Below are 20,287 nucleotides of genomic sequence, written 5' to 3' on the forward strand. Positions count from 1 at the left end.
TCTTCGCATAATTCATTAACATGCATGACCTTTCGTGACCTATCGAAGACCAATGGGAATCGCATCAAGTATTCCCGATACTCTAAGCGGCAGCAGTAATAGTGGTGTCAATGAAAGTGTGTGTGTTTTGTTGTGCCACTATCAAAGATCGGGGTTACAGGCCTCTGTCGTCAAAAACTTCACTTGAACAGTGCAGCTATGTTCTAAAGTGCCTCAACTTTCACCTAACAGACGCATCATTTACGTGCAACCTTTGTGCGAATACATTAAATTGGGTATGCAAATTCAACGAGTCAATGGTCACGAAAGTGAGCTATTCTCTAGAGAAGTGGACAGGCAGAGCCTACATGCACTTCTCTTCGCAAACCTTCATGTTTTGATCCTGGAAAACGTGTAAATGCCGGAAGCAGAGACGATTCACGCTTCGACCGACGTTTCGACTCAAATATGGCTAGATTTACTTAACAAACACGTTATTTCACAACTTTAACACAAACAAATGCAACTGTCATAAAAATGTAACAACTGCTCGCTGTTAATCACATTTTCCCAAAGAGAAACTTTTAAACTAGTCAGCTTCTGGGGACGAGGAGTTGGTCCAATGAAGGAACGTTCCAGGAAACAGGAATTAATAGGTCAACTAAATGAGGTGTCAGTGGCTGTTAATGATATACAGTGTAAAACTCTTTTAGACACTGGAGCCACAGTTTCAACTATCAGCAAAGCTTTCTATGACCAACATTATCGCAGAGAGAACTTCACTCTATTGAAGACACTATTAGTATAAAGTGTGCTGGTGGTCAACTTCTACCATATGTTGGTTTTGTATGAGTTGACTTGGCATCACCTGGAGTGCCAACACTAGAAAAACTCCACCATTGTCTAATTTTGGTTGTACTCAACAGTAGTTATAACTCCCATATACCAGTCTTGATAGGGAACAATATTCTACAGTCTCATTAGAGGAATTCGGCCTTAGATACTTACAGCAGGCTGCTATTCACACGCAAGGCATTTAGCATTCCGCTGCATAATTATGAGAGAAAAAGAATTGCAGAAGAATGGTTTTGGTTTAGGACTTGTTTTGAGTGCAGAGGCATCCAGAGTGATTATTCCTCCAAATGGCAAGATTACCATAAATGGTTTCGTGGATAAGATACCATTCATATAGTGACTGTGATGTTGCATCAGGCTAGCAGAGCATGTGTTCCAGTTGATGTAGATATTGAAGCGATGCTTCATCCCTACGACGATGATGAGCAACAAGTTATACCTGTCACATTGAGTAAACCTTACTACACACACCAAGAGGAATCCTGTGTGAAATACAACCAGCTGAAGTGGCAGATACAGAGGTATGCAAGGTCAAGGAAAATACTTCACCCGCTCTGGATGATATTCTGTCCAAGATTCATTTTCCCGATGAGAAACACCAAGAATGCCAGAGGATTGTGACTGATTTTCAAGAAATCTTTTTGACCGATGCGATAGATATAGGAGCAACGTACAAATTCAGCATCGGATTGAGCTTGCAGAGGGGACAGCGTTTAAGCAGAGGTATAGGCGTATTCCACCTTCAGCAATAGGAAATGTTAGGTCACACATCAAGGAAATACTGGTTGCTGGGATTATTCGACCATCTCACTCGCCTTTCACCTCGTGCGGAAGAGCGATGGATCCTTAAGATTATGCATCGACTACAGGCAACTTGATGCAAAGACTATCCGAGATACTGTAAGTATGCATTACCGAGGATTGAGGAAATACTGGATTTGTTGGCTGGAAACACATTTTTCGGTGTTTTAGACATGAAACCAGGTTACCATCAAATAGAAATAACAGAATAACACAAGCATTGACATTCACCGTAGGACCCTTAGGATTCTACGAATTTAACAAGATGAGTTTTGGTCTTTCAAATACTCCGGCAACTTATCAACGTCTTCAAGAGCAATGCCTAGGTGATCTCCATCTTGAAGTTTGTTTCATTTATTTGGATGATTTAATCATTAGTTTTTTCTTCGTCGTTTCAGGAATATCTTGATCGCCTTCAACAAGTTTTTCAAGGGATAAGAGATTACGGTCTTAAACTCCCTCCTAAGAAATGTTCTTTCTTTATGAAAAAGGTTAAATATGTGGAACACATTGTTGCTAAGGATATAGTTTAACCTGATTCAGACAAGCTTAGCAAGGCAAAGAACTCGTCTACACCAACTAACTCTGAGCAAGCGAGACAATTTTTAGGATTTGTCGGATATTATTGGAAAATCATCCACAATATCGCCAAAATAGCCAGACCACCTATTGACATTATGACAGTAGGTAAGAAATGCTAAGACCAAAGTAGACCCTAAGTGGCACTGGGACCAGGAACAACAAGATGCTTCTGCTTACATGACCCCCTGTATTGGCCTACCCAGACTATAGCAAGCCATTTAAGCTTCAGACAGACGTGTACCAGACAGGCCCAGATGTTGTGCTTAACTAGGAGCAAGACAGATTAGACAGGGTGATAGCTTGTGCAAGTAGAGGATTGAACAAATCTGAGAAGACCTACCCCACTCATAAACTAAGTGTTTGGCTCACAAGTGGTCGATAACTGAAAAGTTCGGATTATTTACAGACAATAATCCTTTGACGTATGCACTCAGCACAGCAAAGTTGTATGCCACTGGTCACTGATGGATTTCGGCTCTTGCATCCTATAACTTCAACATACTGTATCGAGCATGAAAATCCAATACTGACGCAGATGGTTTATCACGATTTGATCATGAAACATATGCTGAGGAATTTTCTGGTGACTCGATTAAAGCTATCTGGCAGATCGGACAGCCATTTGTAGAGACACTTTCCATCAGTGAGGCTATTTGCCAGTTTATGCATCATTTTACTGAACATGAGGATCATATCCACTTACAAACCATTCACGATGCTGATCCCATCATATCATTTTGGAAACAACAATTTGAATCACGTAAGAAACCTAGTAAGGATATGCTCAAAACTGAGTTTGATTTAATTTATTTCAGGAATTTTCTAAAGGTTTGCATCAGAGATAACATCTTATGGAGAAAGGTCAAAACAGGAGAAAACCATATAACCGGCAGTTATCCTTAAGTCATCCATATCCATACAGCGAAAATGTTAACTGATCAATTACAAACGAGCTTAATGTGAGAGAAATGAAGATTGACCATTTGTTACTCAATAACATACAGTGTTTTGACAAATCAAATGGTTATTTACTCCGTTTACCTGATCAGGATATAGGGCTCGCGGTGGGTGTGACCGGTCGACAGGGGATGTTTATTCCTCCTAGGCACCTGATCCCATATCTGGTATATCCAGGGGTCCGTGTTTGCCCAACTATCTATTTTGTATTGCTTGTAGGAGTTATGAGATTGATCACTGTTCGTTATCTTCACCTTTCATTGATATCAATAAGCATTTTAAATATAAATGACGTTTTATGGCCCGGTTTCAAGGAATATATTTTTCTACCCCTAATCAAGAGGAGTTCAAATTAAGAGCAATTAATTAATTAACACTGGTTTTAAAGTTAATAATCCATTACTCATGGATTCTACTTCGCTTTAAAAAAAATATCATTAGTAAAATTGCAAAGCCTTTTAAAATTAGAGGTGGAAATCCAGAGCTCTTTAAATTTTGAAGGTAAAATAAACAGTAAAAGTTTTGTTTGTTTGCTTATTTGCTGTTTCTACGTTCCTTAGAGAATGTTTCACTCAAACAGAGAGACTTCGTTAGCTGTAGGTGAAGTACCACAAATTATACACGACAATCCTCCGATTTCATTGGTCAATAGCAACAGAGATCTTACCAAGAACCATCAGAAGTGGAAATCAGATGGAGATTGATCACATGAATTGTGCTCCTTTGTTAGCTGACCTGTTTCTATATTCATATGAGGCAGAATTTATTCAAAAACTTTTACGTGAGAAGAAAACATCTCTTGCTGTGGCCTTCAATTCGACATTTTGATATATCGACGGCGTTTTGTCTATTAACAATAATAACTCATCCATATCTCTTGTACTGGAGCAGCTACACATCAAATTTAGGTAGGGATAAGACTCTTTCACTGGTTCGGCAACGGTACTATTGGCCCAGAATGCAAATAGATGTCATTTCCTGGATTGATAATTGTGACAGATGCACTAAAAGTAAGCAGACTTGCCACACTGCTGAGATGGTGAACAATAGGACACCACAACCTCTAGAATAGGTCTGTATGGATTATCTTTCCCAGGAACCATCAACGGGAGGAGTTCAGAACATTCTCGTCATAACCGACCATTTCACCAAGTACGTAGTAGCAGTTCCCACTCGCAATCAGCTTGCCAACTCTACTGCAGAAACCATTTTCAACATCTTTATTTTACATTATGGAATTCCAGGCAAAAATTCATTCAGATCAGGGTACAAATGTTTGTAACAATATTATTAAAGAACTTTGTTTAATTTTAGGCATTTCCAAATCTAGGATAACACCATGTCATCCAATTGGGAATGGAAATACAGAGAGATTCAACAGAACTTTATTATCCATGTTAAGGACACTGCATAATGAACAGAAAGCTGATTGGAAGAGTCGCATATCTAAGTAAGTATATATTCTAATGTTAACTGTTTCTATTTCTGATTCAGAAAGCGAGTTTTCTTTTGTAGGTCACCCTATGATGATTTATGAAAACTCCCAGCAAAGTTCCCCCTGCCAAGATGGTGACAACCATTCGTCGGTAGGGGATGTTCCGGATGATGATCCAGAGGAGGACGCTCCTCGTCAGCATGATGAGACTGAGGATCGGCATGACAGTGACGAAGATGATGATAATGATGAAGTGAAGAGGTCAATCATGATGGCCATGATGATAATGTTCAGCTTCCATAACTGCAACACCACCAACTCCAGCTCCAAGATGATCAGCAAAGAACAAGATGAAACCAGCTTGGACAAAGGATTTTGTGATGATGAACCAGACAGTGCCTGAGTAGTTGCAGAGAGCAAAGTTCATGAAGGGGTTGATCAATAAAAGTTCGTTCAATGGATTAGATTCTTTAGACGATGGCACTTGTGAACTGTATATCTGCATCACATTGATTTGAACTTGTAAATTAGAAGTACTTTTATGCCGCTTGAATTGTTTACTAGCTATATGCATTACGGTGAGAAAAATATCTGGTAAGTATTTATTTTTTTTTATATACATGTATTTACAACTGTCCAGGTGAATGACGCGGTCGTCATTCTGTAAGTGAAGGAGGTTGTAATAGTACTATTCTTTTTCAAACAACCCATTACTGAAAAAATATATGTTGTTATTTTCACACATATTCAGATCTTAGATTCACCCCTTTATTTACATTTACAATTGATATACCTCGGGGGCTTTGGTCATGGGCCTGAGTGTGGTCATTTTGTATGAAGGGTTTTCATTGGTCAGTGATTGTTAAGTTGCATTTGATTGGTTTTCTCATTTCTATAGTTTTACCGCAAGTTTTGAGCAGGGTTAATATTATTCAGAAGCTTTCTAGACAATTGACTTGACGTGATTTTTAGAAAGAGTTTAAAATTGACAGCAGACTGTAAAATCCTTGATTTCTGATAAGTAACACATTTATACTAATTCCTATGGCTATTAGTTAATTCACTGCCGGTGAATTAATTTGTTTGCAAAATAATGTATATAAGAGTTATCTTCCTTTACTAATAAACGTGTCTTTGAAACGTGTCTTGATGGAAATTAATAAGATTAGATATCGTTTAGCATAGACTCTGATTATTGTTAAATTAATATTTTTTCGCTGTTTTATTATATTCCAGGGCTATCTTTATATATATATATATATATATATATATATATATATATATATATATATATATATATATATATATGTATGTATGTATATGTCCACCATCCGTCACTGTGTCCAAATAAATATCGAGACCTGAACCTTACAGGCGTTTCGTCAGTTATCCCTGTTACAATTGGTTGAATATCGCAATAAGGAATGGTAAAACGACCAATCGCCCAAAGAAGCTGAGACACACCTTCCAGCGAAAATATCGGCTTTGTCTCCCATGGGAGTTAAATGAAGTGCGACCGACCGTGTGTTTTCAACGATGAATCGAGACTAGCCATCCAAGCTTTCACGTCACCATGTAGTAGATGACTTGAAATTCCGCATGCAACGTCACGTGATCATGAATATTTCAAAACGGGACATTCACTATCCGACTCTTTTCAATTTTTCAACACATAATTTAACAATAGGAAATTAGTTTGATTACTTTTTATTCCGATTGAGTTAAATTGTATGATTTGCTTAAAGTGTATATAACTTATATAGCTGGATATAAAGCACATGTGTTTTTAATTCCTACGATTATCCGAAAAGCTTTAACGATAATTGAATTTGATTTTAGTTCTACGAGTATAACATACATTTATGTATTGCATCAAATTTTAAAGCGAACGAGTCCGGTGTGTATAAAAGGTTGCCTTATTTGCGATCAATTTATGCAAAGTGAGAGTTCGTACATGTGCTGATATCCCGTGGATTAGTGTTGAACCAGAAGAGATATGGGGGAACAAAAAGATTAAAACAGAACCAATGAACACTAAAGTGAAGTTTTTGACACCAGTAAAAGAAATTAACAGATTTATTTTTCATAATAAATGGAATGGTTAATTTTAGGGTAACAGAGTTGGGTTTGAATGGAATTAAGAGGTCATATCTGACTCACTATCTATCGTCCCGCTCGAGAATTTTTCACTCACCATTACCGGTGAAGGGCCGCAAAATTTAGGCCTATATACTAGGCGCTTACGGCCTTTGAGCAGGGAAGGATCTTTATTGTGCCACACTTGCTGTGACACGGGGTCTCGGTTTTTGCGGTCTCATTTGAAGGACTGACCCATTTAGTCACCTCTTACGACAAGCAAGGGGTGTTGAGGACCTTTTCTAAATAATAAGATATACGTATATTTAGTATACAAATAAACTGCTAGGTATCCTTGCCTATTTAGGTGTCGAGTGCTGTGGTCACAAAATCTCTGTTAGTTAAAAAACAATAAATCAAACACTAGTGTTTAAGTCATTGACTTGATAAGATAATAAATTATCATTGTTCTATACATATCGCACTCCATGTTGTTAGTACAATGATACACAGTGACTTTTTCAAATATATTTCTCTGGTATATCTTTTTTCTAATTGACATGTTTTTTTTCAAGAGTTTATCCGTGTAGCTTTCAAAAGTATTAACCAATAACGTTTTTAATTTTCATAAATATTTTTATTTAAAAAATTAGAATGCCTATCTGAGTCTTTCAGACATGTTTTATTAGATATCCATACCATGCATCAAATTACAGCAAAATTTGGACTCTAGAATAACGTATTTGCAAGCAAAACACCTTTTTTTTTTTTATCTTTCCGAGAAAAATCACAAATAATGTGAAATAAAAATAATAGAGAACATGTATTACTCTTTCGATGGTGAAATCATACTTCATAAGAAATGTTTTAACGATCCATTAGATAAAATGTTAGAGTATTGAGTCACCTTAAATCTTGTGCAAAAGAAATATTGTGATTCCCCTTTCCCGTTTTTACCTTCCATACACAGGCATCAGCCTGCGGAGGTGCTGCAAATGTGCGAACGGGCAGTTTAACATTCTGTTGCGAGGGGATCATTAACGAAAATCAATTTAATGGTACACAAAAGTACTCACAACCGACTCGATTTACATTCAAGAAGACGAAACACAATCGGAAAATATATATTTCATAAATCAAAAGAATAACTCCAAATTAAATTTCATATTCATTCAACTGCGTTCAACTGTGTTGAGACGACCCGGCGAAGATGTATTCATCATTTAGTATTCACAGGAAGTTTACATTTGTTAACTTACCAATAGGATAAGCAAAGCAAGCATTGCCAATGGCTGTCAAAATCAAAAAACCACACCGGATTCCGCCGTACATCGCTAACAACCTTCAGAGATGGCAGTTCAGACGAATGTTGCATTCAGCGATCCCCATACACAATATATGTATCATTTATAAATAATTATTCATCAGAGAAAAAATTATAATGGGAATTCAGACCTTTAAATAACCTTTAATTAGTGCAATTATTCGAAATGCCAGAAAACTTTGAACTGCATTACTGGGTATTATTATATAACTATTAGTAATAAAGTAATCAAATTATGTTTGGACTGTACGTGATGAAACAGTGGTGGATCCAGGAAATTGTTCAAAAGGGGGGTGCGACTCAAGTTTGTACCTTTTCCGCGAAAAGAGGGGAGAATGAAGAAACCAAGGTGGCAAAAATGACTATTTTTGTTGAAAATACATGTATTTGTTTTTGTTGATAATATTTAACCAAAGGGGAGAGGTTGCAATTTCGTAATCCCCTTGCTAGAACCGCCACTGTGTTGGCAGCCAATGAGTATACATTTGCAATGAAAAATAAAGGGGCACATTTTACTGTATAGCATGAATGTCGTCATTTTAAAGCCACACTAGGCCATGACATTCAGATTCCACGACGGAGTCCATCATCTGTTCGTGTACGGTGTCCTCGTTTGCATTTTCAGTCCGGTAACTTCCAATGAATTGCACGGTCTTGTTGCACTTTCTCTATAACACACGTGTGTAGTAAAAACACAATGGATTATGAAAGGTGATCAATGTCATAACACCTATAAGCAATACAAAATAGTTGAGCAAACACGGACTCCTGGATATCCAGAGGTGGGATCAGGTGCCTAATAGGAGTAAGCATCCCCTGTCGACCGGTAACACCAGCCGTGAGCCCTATGTCTTGATCAGGTAAACGGAGTATTCCGTAGTTAAAATCAGTGTGCCAAGAACGGCCTAACAATTCGGTATGAAACACAATTTTGACATCATAGACAGTTGCTTTTTCAACAAAAATGGAAAACGCAAATATTCATATCTAGTGATCAGTCAACCAAAAACTTACTTTGTTAAACACCACTCTGATTCCACGCACAAATACTCCGAAGTTGAAATAAAAGATATGTTAGATTTCCTCATTGACAATATCTTCGTAGTCTTTGGTGACCAGTCTGTTGGAATTTTCATGCGCACAAATTGTCCTCCTTTGTCAACTTACCTGTTTTTATATTCCTATGAAGCAGAATTCCGGCAGTGGCGACATCTCCATATGAGTGAAATATTCTCGAGAGGGACGTTAAACATTCGATCAATCAAAAACTTATACGTAAGAAGAAAAGATCTCTTCCTGTGACCTTCACTTCGACATTTAGATATATATATCGACGACACTTTATATATCTATGAACAATAATATCTTTCATTCATATGTCGATTCAATATATCCCTGTGAGCTCGAAATAAAAGACACCATAGAGTCGTCCACTTCGGCTTCATACTTATCTTGAAAGTAGGTATTAACGGAAAACTAAACTCAACTTTATGACAAACGGGATGATTTCAGCTTCTCCATCGTCAAACATATTTATGTGGCAATATTCCATTATCACCTGTATATGGTGTTATTTATATCTCTCAACTGATTCGATGAACAAAAGCTTGGTCAGCGTATGGTAAGTTTCTTAATTGGGCAAGCTACTGACAAACAAGATGATGATGCAGGGTTTTCAACAGTCTCGTTTAAAGTCAGCATTTCGGAAATTCTTTGGTCGTTATAACGATCTACTTTGCCAATAGAACCTGTCAATGGGTTAAATGCTGTCTGACGTGTTTCATTATGATTGTTTGACCGTTCTTGGCACACTGATTTTAACTGCGGATAACTCCACTTACCTGATCAAGATATAGAGATCACGGCGGGTATGACCCGTTCACAGAGGATACTTACTCCTCCTAGTCACCTGATCCCACCTCTGGTGTGTCCAGGTGTCTGTGTTTGCCCAACTTTCTATTTTGTATTGCTTGTGGGAGTTATAAGATTGATCACTGTTCGTTATCTTCGCCTTTCATGGTTAAGTCATGATCCTTTGGGGCTAGGTAGGGGCCATAATATGAGGTCACAATTTTCCATGGAAATTGATAGAGATTCAAAAACAATCTTTTAAAAATCACAATAGCCTAATAACTGCAGGGCCAAGATCACCTGCGTGAGTGATGTGGCCAATGGGCATCTTGTTTTTTTTAATGCCGTCAGTTTTAACGCCAACTTGTACTGTTAATTTTTTTCACTGTTCCTCCATGTGAATTTTTCAATAACAACAAGCATCCGAAAAGTGCCTTTCGATCATTCTCAAGCTATCGAGCCAGTTGATATAGTTTTATTGTTACCCTCCCTCTCTCTTTTGATCAAATCCAATGTCATCCAGGGCGAGCAGCGATGACAAATATCATGTTATTGCATTATATTGATTTTTCAATTAATCCTGATGATTACTAAGTCTTCCTTTAAGTATTCCTTTATATACCATATACATGTATGCAATATAAGCAACATATCGAATATGGTCTTCAATGATACTTGTTCCACGTCCTAAATTGTGACTCGGTGTTGACCTGTTTGAGAAAAAGCTGTTGAATTTTATTAACATTGCATCGAGATGAAGCCACTTCTTTATTAAGAGAAAAAAGGGCTGCTGTGACAAAGAATACAACTATGTACTACATATTCATGTATGTTCGTACATGCATGCTGAGATTTGTAAATATAAAAACGTTAGACAGTTCATGGATATACGCTCTTTGTTGATTAGAAATCATTAACTATTTGGTTTATCACTTTCAGGATCAATGCACTGGAAAGGCAAGGGTTTCCCCGTTAACGCCGGGTAGAAATTTGTCCTATATATATCGATGTTCTCATTCGTCCACTGAAACTCAACATCCGGGCACTTCTGAAACTCTTCCAATATTTGATCCAAAAGCTGGTTGTATGATCTGTAAAAGGACAATCAAATATTATGCAATCAACAAAATGTTTCTTTACTCTTTCAATTCTGAAAACGACTTGGTGCAGATAGCGAACAGTGATCAATCTCATAACTCCTATAAGCAATACAAAATAGAGGGTTGGGCGGGATCGGGTGCCTTGGAAGACTAAGCATTCCGTCGACCGGTTACACCCATTATATCTTGATCAGGTAAACGGAGTAAACTGTAGTCGGAATCAGTGTGCCAAGAACGGCCTAACAATCGGTATGAAACAATCAGACAGCATTTGACCTAATAACAAGTTGTACTGGTAAAGTAAATCGGTATAACGACCATAGAATTGGCGAAAAGCTTACTCTAAACGAGATTGTTGAAACCTCTGTAACATTGAGCCGTTTGTCAGTAGCCTGCCTCGATTTAAAAATTGATCATACTCAGAACAAGTTCTGTCTATCGAATCAGTTGAGAGATATAACAACCATATGCAGGTGATAATGGAATATTGCTACATAAATATGGGAAGTTGACAATGGAGAAGCTAGAATTATCCCGTTTGTCATAAAGTTGAATTGTTAGCTTCTATTTTCATTGAAATTTTTAAGTACGAAGCAGATGTGGAGGGCTCAGTGATGTCTTTTATTTCGAGTCAATTGGATATATCAAATCGACATAAGAACGAAAATGATTATTGCTAGTAAGTACAACGCCGTCGATATATCTAAATATACTTTTCTTCTAATATAGAACGCCTTTTAATCAATTCTGCCTCATAAGAATATAAGAACAGGTCAGCTAACAAAAGAGCACATTTCGTGCCCATAGGAATGGTGACAGCATTAGAGAATAATGATAATATTGATCCCAATCGCACCACACACACACCCTTAGTACATCAAGTGTGGAGTAGAATATCTAACTTACTTGCAGAAAAGATTTTCAGACAGACCATCATTCGTGTTTCTGTTATTTTCAATGGAACTCGTCAGGTTGAGTAACGTCTTCCTGTATATTTCAAGCTGTTGGTACCGCTTGTTATAACACTGTCGTAAACCTTGTATTACTGGAATGAGAGAAGCCTTTGTGTAGTTTTAAAAAGGGGGGAAACAATGATTTTAATTCAGTATTCATCAAGCTTAAATCCTTACGTGGAAAAATTGGATTTTTGCAGAAATTGGTATCTGTTTCTTCATAAAATGTAAGAAAATCTCTTTCGGCTGTACACTCTGGAAGATCATGTATATTAAGTTCTTTTCCACAGTCAACAAGTTCTTGGACGTATCTGTAAAGTAAGGGTAAATGGCAGAATTTGAACAAAAAGAATAGAAAGCACAACAGTCAATCTTATAGTGCGGCAGTGCGTCATCACAGTAACGACTACCGACAGTAGCATTGTAAACAGTTGAAGAAAAAATATCTGTTAGGAAAACCAAAACCTATTTTTCTTAATTTCTTCGAATATTTGGTCACCGTTCCCGACAATGTCACGTTCATGGTTTTTATGGCATATGCTACTGTATTTTTTCTTGTCCATCACCCACGAAAAAGAACTGTAGATATATGTATTTTTCGGACTAAAAATTCATGCTGACTCACTGAAATGTGGGATTACTGTTGTATGAAAGGTGAAGATAACGAACAATGATCAATCTCATGACTCATATAAGCAATACAAAACAGAGTTGGGCAAACACGGACCCCTGGACACACCAGAGGTGGGAGCATGTGCCTAGGAGGAGTAAGTGTCCCTGTCAATCGGTCAACCGCCGTGAGCTCTATATCTTGATCAGGTAAACGGAGTTATTCGTAGTCAAAATCAGTGAACTAAAAACGTTCTAACAATCGGTATGAAACACGTCAAATAGCATTTGACCCAGTGATAGGTTGTATTGGCAAACTAAATTGGTGTAAGGATCGAATAATTTGCGAAATGTTCACTTTAAACGAAACTGTTGAAACCCCTGCACCATCAACTTGTTTGTCAGTAGCCTGTCTCGATTTAAAAACTGACCATACGCAGAACAAGCTCTTGTGTATCGAATCAGTTGAGATATATAAACACCATATGCAGGTGGTGATGGAATATTGCTACATAAATATGGGAAGTTGACAATGGAGAAGCTGAAATCATCCCGTTTGTCATAAAGCTGAGTTGTTAGTTTGCCGTTAATATTTACTCTCAATATCTCAATAAAATATCTAAGTATGAAGCAGAAGTGGACGACTATGTGGTGTCATTTATTTCGAGTTCACAGGGATATATTGAATCGACATATGAATGAAATTTTTTTTATTGTTAATAGATGTAAAAGTTATACGGTACCAATATTGATGCACCAGATGCGTATTTCGACAAATAATGTCTCTTCAGTGATGCTCAACCGAAATGTTTGAAATCCGAAATAACAATGAAGTTTTAGAGATATTATAGGGGAAAACAGTGTGCCAAAAAAGTGGAGTCAAATTCGTCTAAGGATAAGAGCTATGCGTGAGGGAGATCATTCTTAATTTTGAAATGAATTTCTAAATTTTATAACAGCAATTAAGTATACATCCATATTTTCAAGCTAGTAACGAAGTACTTAGCTACTGGGCTGTAGAGACCCTCGGGGACTAACAGTCCACCAGCAGAGGTCTCCACCCAGGGGTCATAATGTAAAACTTATACCGTACCAATTTTGATGCACTAGATGCGCATTTCGACAAATAATGTCTCTTCAGTGATGCTCAACCGAAATGTTTGAAATCCGAAATAACAATGAAGTTTTAGAGCTATTATAGGGAAAAACAGTGTGCCAAAAAAGGGGAGCCAAATTCGTCTAAGATAAAACGCCATCAATATATCTAAATGTTGAATTGAAGGCCACAGCAAGATAAATGATGCTCATTTTGGTATTTTACCTGCAGACATCGGTGAAGTAATTCTTTCGGTATAATACCTCGTCCTTTTCTGGGTCCCCGACAAAGAAGACGTATTGTGACGTCTTCGGACAAGTGTACAATCTTTCACATTCATCCATGACTGTGAAGTTCGTGGAGATGTTAGCAAATTCAAGATCATCTCGCTTTGAAAAAAGGTTTCCCTCTACAATTACAAGAATCGGTCTACTAAATACAGATCCTTTAAACGTACGGTTTGCATAATTTTCAATATTTACCACAACCAAACCACCCCCTGAATGCATTTGATGAGACTGTAAATTTCTTCAAATAGTAAACTCGGTGAAAAATTCAAAGCTAGTAGCGACCCCGAGATCACAAGCTGACGCTGTAACTGTCTTAGCTACAGTAGCGACCCCGAGATCATAAGCTGACGCTGTAACTGTCTTACACAAATGTTATAAAAAGTGGAGGTTAATTTTATTTCCAAACGAAGTACGTCATATAATGGAGGTGTCCTTTAAATATTAACTTATTACTATAATAGAAAAAGTAAGTGACGGTCCGATTTCCTTTCGAAGTATGTATAGAAAATATTAATAGTATATATCGATAAATTAGAGTTACTAGTCATTGCAAGTTATGTACGAAAAGTGAAATGCCCGAAAAATTGGTTCTCTTTAAATACGTTAAGTTGACTTCTTTCTCTCTCTCTTCATTTTTGCAAAATGACACACAGTTTAGGACAGTTACAATATTCAAGCAGAGTAATTACAATTGACAACAAGTATGTTTAATTTAATGAACAGCATAACATTTCAGAAGATATCACATGCACTTCTGCATGGTACCCAGTGTATGTGTTATGCAATGTACCGTCCTTAATTTAACCTTGAGAATAAGAGGGACCTAGATCTTTATGAAAAGTAGCCTACATCCAAGTTCGACCTTGACCTAATATATCAAATCTTGAAAAGTAGTAGTGACTAAGATCACGATGCAAGATCGACAGTCTAATTAAAATTAACCCCTACGTTTTATTATTTGGGCATAACAAATAATAAAACGTAGGGGCTAATTTTAATTACACTGGATGCAAGACAGCATTTCTTCGCAAGCGTCACTGAAAACGAATTTAAAATACAAAACGAAACGCTAACCCAGTGTACAAGCAAACTCAGCCTCGATGATAAATGTCGCAAATGTCCTCCAGAGGCCATTGAAAACTTGAAGAAAGCAATGTCTCTATGATAATGTCCACTATGAAATCGGGAATTCCCTTTCCATTGACCTTGACCTTAAATTGAAAACCAATAGGAGCCATGATCTTTATGCAATGTGCATGTCTTAGAAGTTTAACAAAATTAAATAATCTAAATACATGTATATGCAGGTAAAATCTAATGAAATAGCTTAAATTAAAGATATTTTGCAATTTCCCCGTTCAGTGTCCTTGACCTTCCACATGTAAGTTTGAAAAACCATTTGTCCAGAAGAAAGTTGGTTGTTGTTTTTTTTACAATGCTGCAAGGGTGCTTTAACATACTATCAAAGGAACGAACGAACGGGCACGTTAGTATCCTGTACTGAGATTGAAGGAAAGTTAAAAGAGATCAAATTATTTTGGAAAACGTCCATAACAGTCATTACAACTGAGACGAGCATTTATGAAACTCGTGCGGTGAATTGTTAATGCATTTAACTGTTGTGACGACCTGATACAATTCGATTTAAATTCACAGGAAGTTCGCATTTGTTAACTTACCAATAGGATAAGCAAAGCAAGCATTGCCAATGGCTGTCAAAATCAAAAAACTACACCGGATTCCGCTGGACATTGCGACTGGTCAACCTTCAGAGATGGTAGTTCGGCGAATATTGGGTTCAGCGATTCTCACACACAGTTTATGTATCATTTATAAATAATAGGTTCCACAGAGAAAATGTTTATAATGAAGATTCAGACCTTTGAATAACCTTTAATATTTGCAATTATTCGAAATGCCAGAGAACTTTGAACTGCGTTAACTGTTGGTAATAAAATTTTACATTTCAACTGTACGCAATGCAACAGTGGTGGATCCAGAAAAAAAAACAAGTTTGTAACCCACCACCCCCTCGAAGTACCCACGATGGCAGAAAAAATTAGATTAATGAAAATATCTAACCAAAGTAGAAAGGTGTGTGTGCAACCCCTTACATGAATATGATTTATTTCCATATTAGGGCCCTCTCGGGCATACAGCATACATGATTTTTAACATTTCAATGTGCAATGTTTATTTTTAAAAAATTATGATAAAAAGAAAAGAACAAAACAAGGGCAAAATATGCACTATTAGTATGAACAATGTTCATACATGAGACATTTTGAACATGATAATACTTACTTGTATTACATGTAAGTACCATCGCCGTGTGTCTTAATGCAAAACAGTCAGAAATACAAACAGGAAAAAATATATACATGTACATAACAACACTACATGTAATAATAGTAAAGGTAGTATAAGTACATATGATTAATACTCCACTGTAATGCAAAAGATACCACGGGACGGTGCATTGGTACTAGGTCAACATGTCATGTTTATAATGAGTGCATATGTGCAAATATGGTTTCATATGGTTCACACATAATATACAGTAATACTGGTAGTATGAGCTTAGACAATGTACATAACATGAGACATTACTTGATGTAATATATGTAAGTACCACCGTGTATCCTAATGCAAAACAGTCAGAAATGCACACAGGAAGAAAATAGTCAATATAAACAATGACACATAATAATAGTAAAAGGCACGTAGTACAAGTACATATGATTGACTGTAATGCAAAAGATACCACGGGACGGTGCATTGGTACTAAGTCAACATGTCATGTTTACAGTGAGTGCATAATTATGTATAAACATAATGGTTTGAACTTTCACATGCTTCATTTTATATTGCTTCTTTAATCAAATCGCAAAGGGCTACAAGTACATCAGTATTTTCACAATTGAGTAACCATATTAATCTATTCATGTTGTCAAGACTGGAAAAATGTTCACGTTGTTGTTTTATAATTTCATACATGTTCTGCCTGAGTGAGTTATAAGTTGAACATTCAAAAATAAGATGAATTTCATCACCAATTTTACAAGAAGAACACTTTGTACAAAATCTTAAATGTCTAGGGAATCCTGAATAACGACCTCGTTCTATTGGTAAATTGTGCGCTGATGTACGAAATCTTGCAAGTGTTTTACGTTGTGCAGGTGGTAAGAGTGTTAAGTAGTTTTCAAAAACAAAATTAGTTTTAAATTTAACATAAGTTTCAAGTTTTCCATATTGTAAACTTCTGACATATCCCCATTCTTTCAAATAATGATGGCATAACAATTCCTTATATTTTTTCTTAAAAATTGATAGGTTATTGATTGCAATATGATTGTTTCTAATTCCAACAATTCCAAATAACTTTTGTACGACACCATACCATGACTGCGATTTTAATGTACAAGCATTATGCTTACTTTGCATGTATGCAGCATTTAGTAGAGGAAAAGAAGTACCCAGATTTTCTAATCTGTTTACATATTTTATTATATTTTTCACTACATCAAAATGTAGTGGAAACCTGCCAAGTTCGGATGGTGTTGCAAAGTTTGAGCTTTTTCTATGAAGACCTAGAATAAATTTACAGAATTTCACATGGAGGTTTTCACATTTTAATTTAGAGTAAAACTCATACAAGGAGATATCATTGCGATTGAAAAAATAAGGGCGATTAAAAATTCCCCAAATCTCACTGCCATAGAGTAAAATTGGCTTGATTGTGTGATCAAAGACATGAAGGGATGTTTTAATGTTAGGTTGTAATGATAAAAAATCTTTATGTAATTTGAAGTATGCTTTCATTGTCTTTTTGTACAGATCCTCTTGAGCATTAGAAAAATTTCCAGCTGTATTAAAATATATTTCCAAATATCTGTAAGAGGGGACACACTGTATTTCCCTTTTCTTCAAAATAAAATTTTGCTTGAGAAATCTTCCTGCCTTGTTAAAGATTAAAACTTTAGTTTTATCAATATTGACTTTCAAGCACCAATCAGAACAAAAATTTTGCAATTTATCAAGGTTACATTGTAAGCCAACTGCTGAGTGTGACAGTAAAATTACATCATCTGCATACATTAAACAGTGTATTATTTTATTGTTTAGAACTATTGGGTCACTTGTATCTTTCAAGTACTCTGGTAAGTCATTGATAAATATATTAAATAAGTTGGGACTGAGGTTGTCTCCCTGTTTTACACCGAGTTTAATTTGGAAAAAGTCTGTATGATGACTTTTTATCTTAATGTATGATTTACTATTATTGTACATATTTTTAATAAGCATATAAAATTGGGTTCCAAAACATAATTTGAGTAGTTTGTATTTGATACCCGAGTGTATGACAGTATCAAATGCTTTTCTAAAATTTACAAAACAAGCATATACTCGCCCCTCTTTATTATGGCAATAAGTTTCAATGATATTTTTAAGAATAAACATGTGGTCTGATGTCCATATGTAACTCACCCGCTATATCCGTCATTGTGTTGCAGCCAATGGTATAATGAAAAGAGAAAGGGTGGGGTAGTATTGTATTACACGAATGTCGTCATTTTAAAGACATCATCGGGCTTTCTCAAATCATGTAACATTTGGATCCCATGACGGAGTTCATCATCTCTCCTTGTGTGGTGCCCTCGCTGGCATTTTAGCCTGGTAACTTCCAATTTGAAATGCATGGTCTTATGTATTAAGGCTTTTTATAGCTTCTTTGTGTTTTTATAGCAAAATTAATTGATGTTTCGTCAGCTACTGTCCACAAGTTCACCTTTTACAAATCGTTTGCGTCGTTTACAGGGGCTTCTTATCCATTATGTTGTCTATCTATAAATAGATTGAGAACATTTAATGGACAAGAAGTTATCTGTGGTTCGTTTACGGGAATCTCAAGGAATCCACCCTGCAGATCTACTTAATGACCAGCAGCCATGTTCACAAAGCTTTCTTAGGACTAATAAGATCTATCGTAACACAGGCACTCAACGTTTAACCCCGTTTTGATGATTGAATAGTTCGTTTATAAGAAGACATTTTCTTTTTATTATATTTAAAACGTCTATAGTGGTTGTGTCCTAAGTATGTCTTAGGATACCATGAAAGGATATTTAGAGACATTGACAACCTGCTAGATTACTAGTATTTCTTCAGTTGAGAAATTTGGGTTCCTCTTCTTACGCATGATGATACACTGATCTGCACAACTCACAGACCGGTGTGAGGAAAGTTCCTACAACAGGCTACAAAGTTACGATCTTCATGTAACTTATGAATTCTGTACTTGCTTCGACATATTATTCACGTGTAATGTTATATGTATGTTGAAATGCATTGATTTTATATCCTCAATATTGTATCTGTATGCCTACTCACCCTCTACTGTCTTATTTGTATATATTTGTAAATATGTTGCATCTATAACCGATGAGCTGTATAGCTTAAGGAAACATAAAGAATCTGACTTGTGTAAAAACAAAATGAACGGTGGTTTCACACTGCATTAATTCATTCATTGTAAAATATATATTGGTATACTATGAATCACGCATGCATGAATTAGAGTATCACAATATCCATTTATTTATTTTTTTGTAAGTTGTAAATAAAAATACTTGTACAGTGTATAAATGAAATACACATGCATGGGTTCACGTCTCACAATATCCATTTACTTTTTCTTTTTTTTTTTAATTTAAAGTAGTAAATAATCGCATTTTTGTGTTTATAACATAATTATATTAAATTTACGGTATTAAGAATATCTATATAAATAGATTATGTCTTTCTTTTTTCTAGCTGATTGTGTCTAGATTTTAACTGTTTACACGGAAATATGTCACGAATATCATGTGTATAAATAAATGTAAAGAAATAAGAATGTTCCTCAAGTAGTTAGGAGTTCCCAACTTTAAATGTTCCAAAGATATCGCCAATATCCTCAGACGTGACTTACATTGATCTGGGATGTTCCCAACCATTTCCCGGAGTCCTATCTTACGACTGGTCTTAGGAACGTTTCGTGAACATACCTACCGGTCACTGGGAGAAAAGTTCTAAAAATCATGTACATTCCATAACAAAGTAGCGGGGTGTGTGATATGACCCTGGTCCAAGGTCATTTGGATAAATTCAAGGTCGCTTTGCAATCGTGTCTGGTTCATGACTTTTGAAACAGAAAATGTACGATCATACTTTGTTTTTGATCCGAGGTGTACCAAGAACCCTGTCCAATGTCATTATTTTGTAACAGGAAGGAAGAAAATGCAACGGACCATACCGGAATTCGAACCTGGCCCACCCCCTGAATCTCTAGTCAGGTGCTCTACCAACTGAGCTATCTGTACACAGTGAGATTGTTTTG

The 20,287-nt window shown here is 36.3% G+C and overlaps 2 protein-coding genes across 4 annotated transcripts in view; both read right to left on the minus strand.

Annotated features, from left to right (window-relative positions):
- The window catches only part of LOC125656617 (histone deacetylase 6-like), a 122,020-nt gene extending 113,954 nt beyond the window's left edge, over window positions 1-8,066 (minus strand). For both annotated transcript variants that reach the window (XM_056143685.1, XM_056143684.1), the window contains exon 1: window positions 7,945-8,066. The gene's annotated coding sequence lies outside the window, so the exon portion shown is untranslated. The remainder of the gene's footprint in view (window positions 1-7,944) is intronic.
- A 2,543-nt stretch (window positions 8,067-10,609) lies between these two features.
- On the minus strand, window positions 10,610-16,579 carry LOC125655588 (uncharacterized). 2 transcript variants are annotated; one of them, XM_056143688.1, is made up of 5 exons: window positions 16,213-16,579; window positions 13,844-14,027; window positions 12,091-12,224; window positions 11,867-12,005; window positions 10,610-10,951 (listed from the first exon to the last, which is right to left on the minus strand). In XM_056143688.1, the coding sequence occupies exons 1-5, from the start codon at window positions 16,295-16,297 to the stop codon at window positions 10,774-10,776; spliced, it is 720 nt and encodes a 239-aa protein (XP_055999663.1). In that variant the 5' UTR covers window positions 16,298-16,579; the 3' UTR covers window positions 10,610-10,773. The 2 variants fall into 2 exon arrangements, with proteins under 2 accessions (XP_055999663.1, XP_055999664.1); XM_056143689.1 differs by lacking the exon at window positions 16,213-16,579 and adding an exon at window positions 15,588-15,714.
- Window positions 16,580-20,287: the final 3,708 nt, after the last annotated feature.

The sequence above is a fragment of the Ostrea edulis genome, chromosome 7 (genome assembly GCF_947568905.1).
Source record: "Ostrea edulis chromosome 7, xbOstEdul1.1, whole genome shotgun sequence".
Taxonomy (NCBI): domain Eukaryota; kingdom Metazoa; phylum Mollusca; class Bivalvia; order Ostreida; family Ostreidae; genus Ostrea; species Ostrea edulis.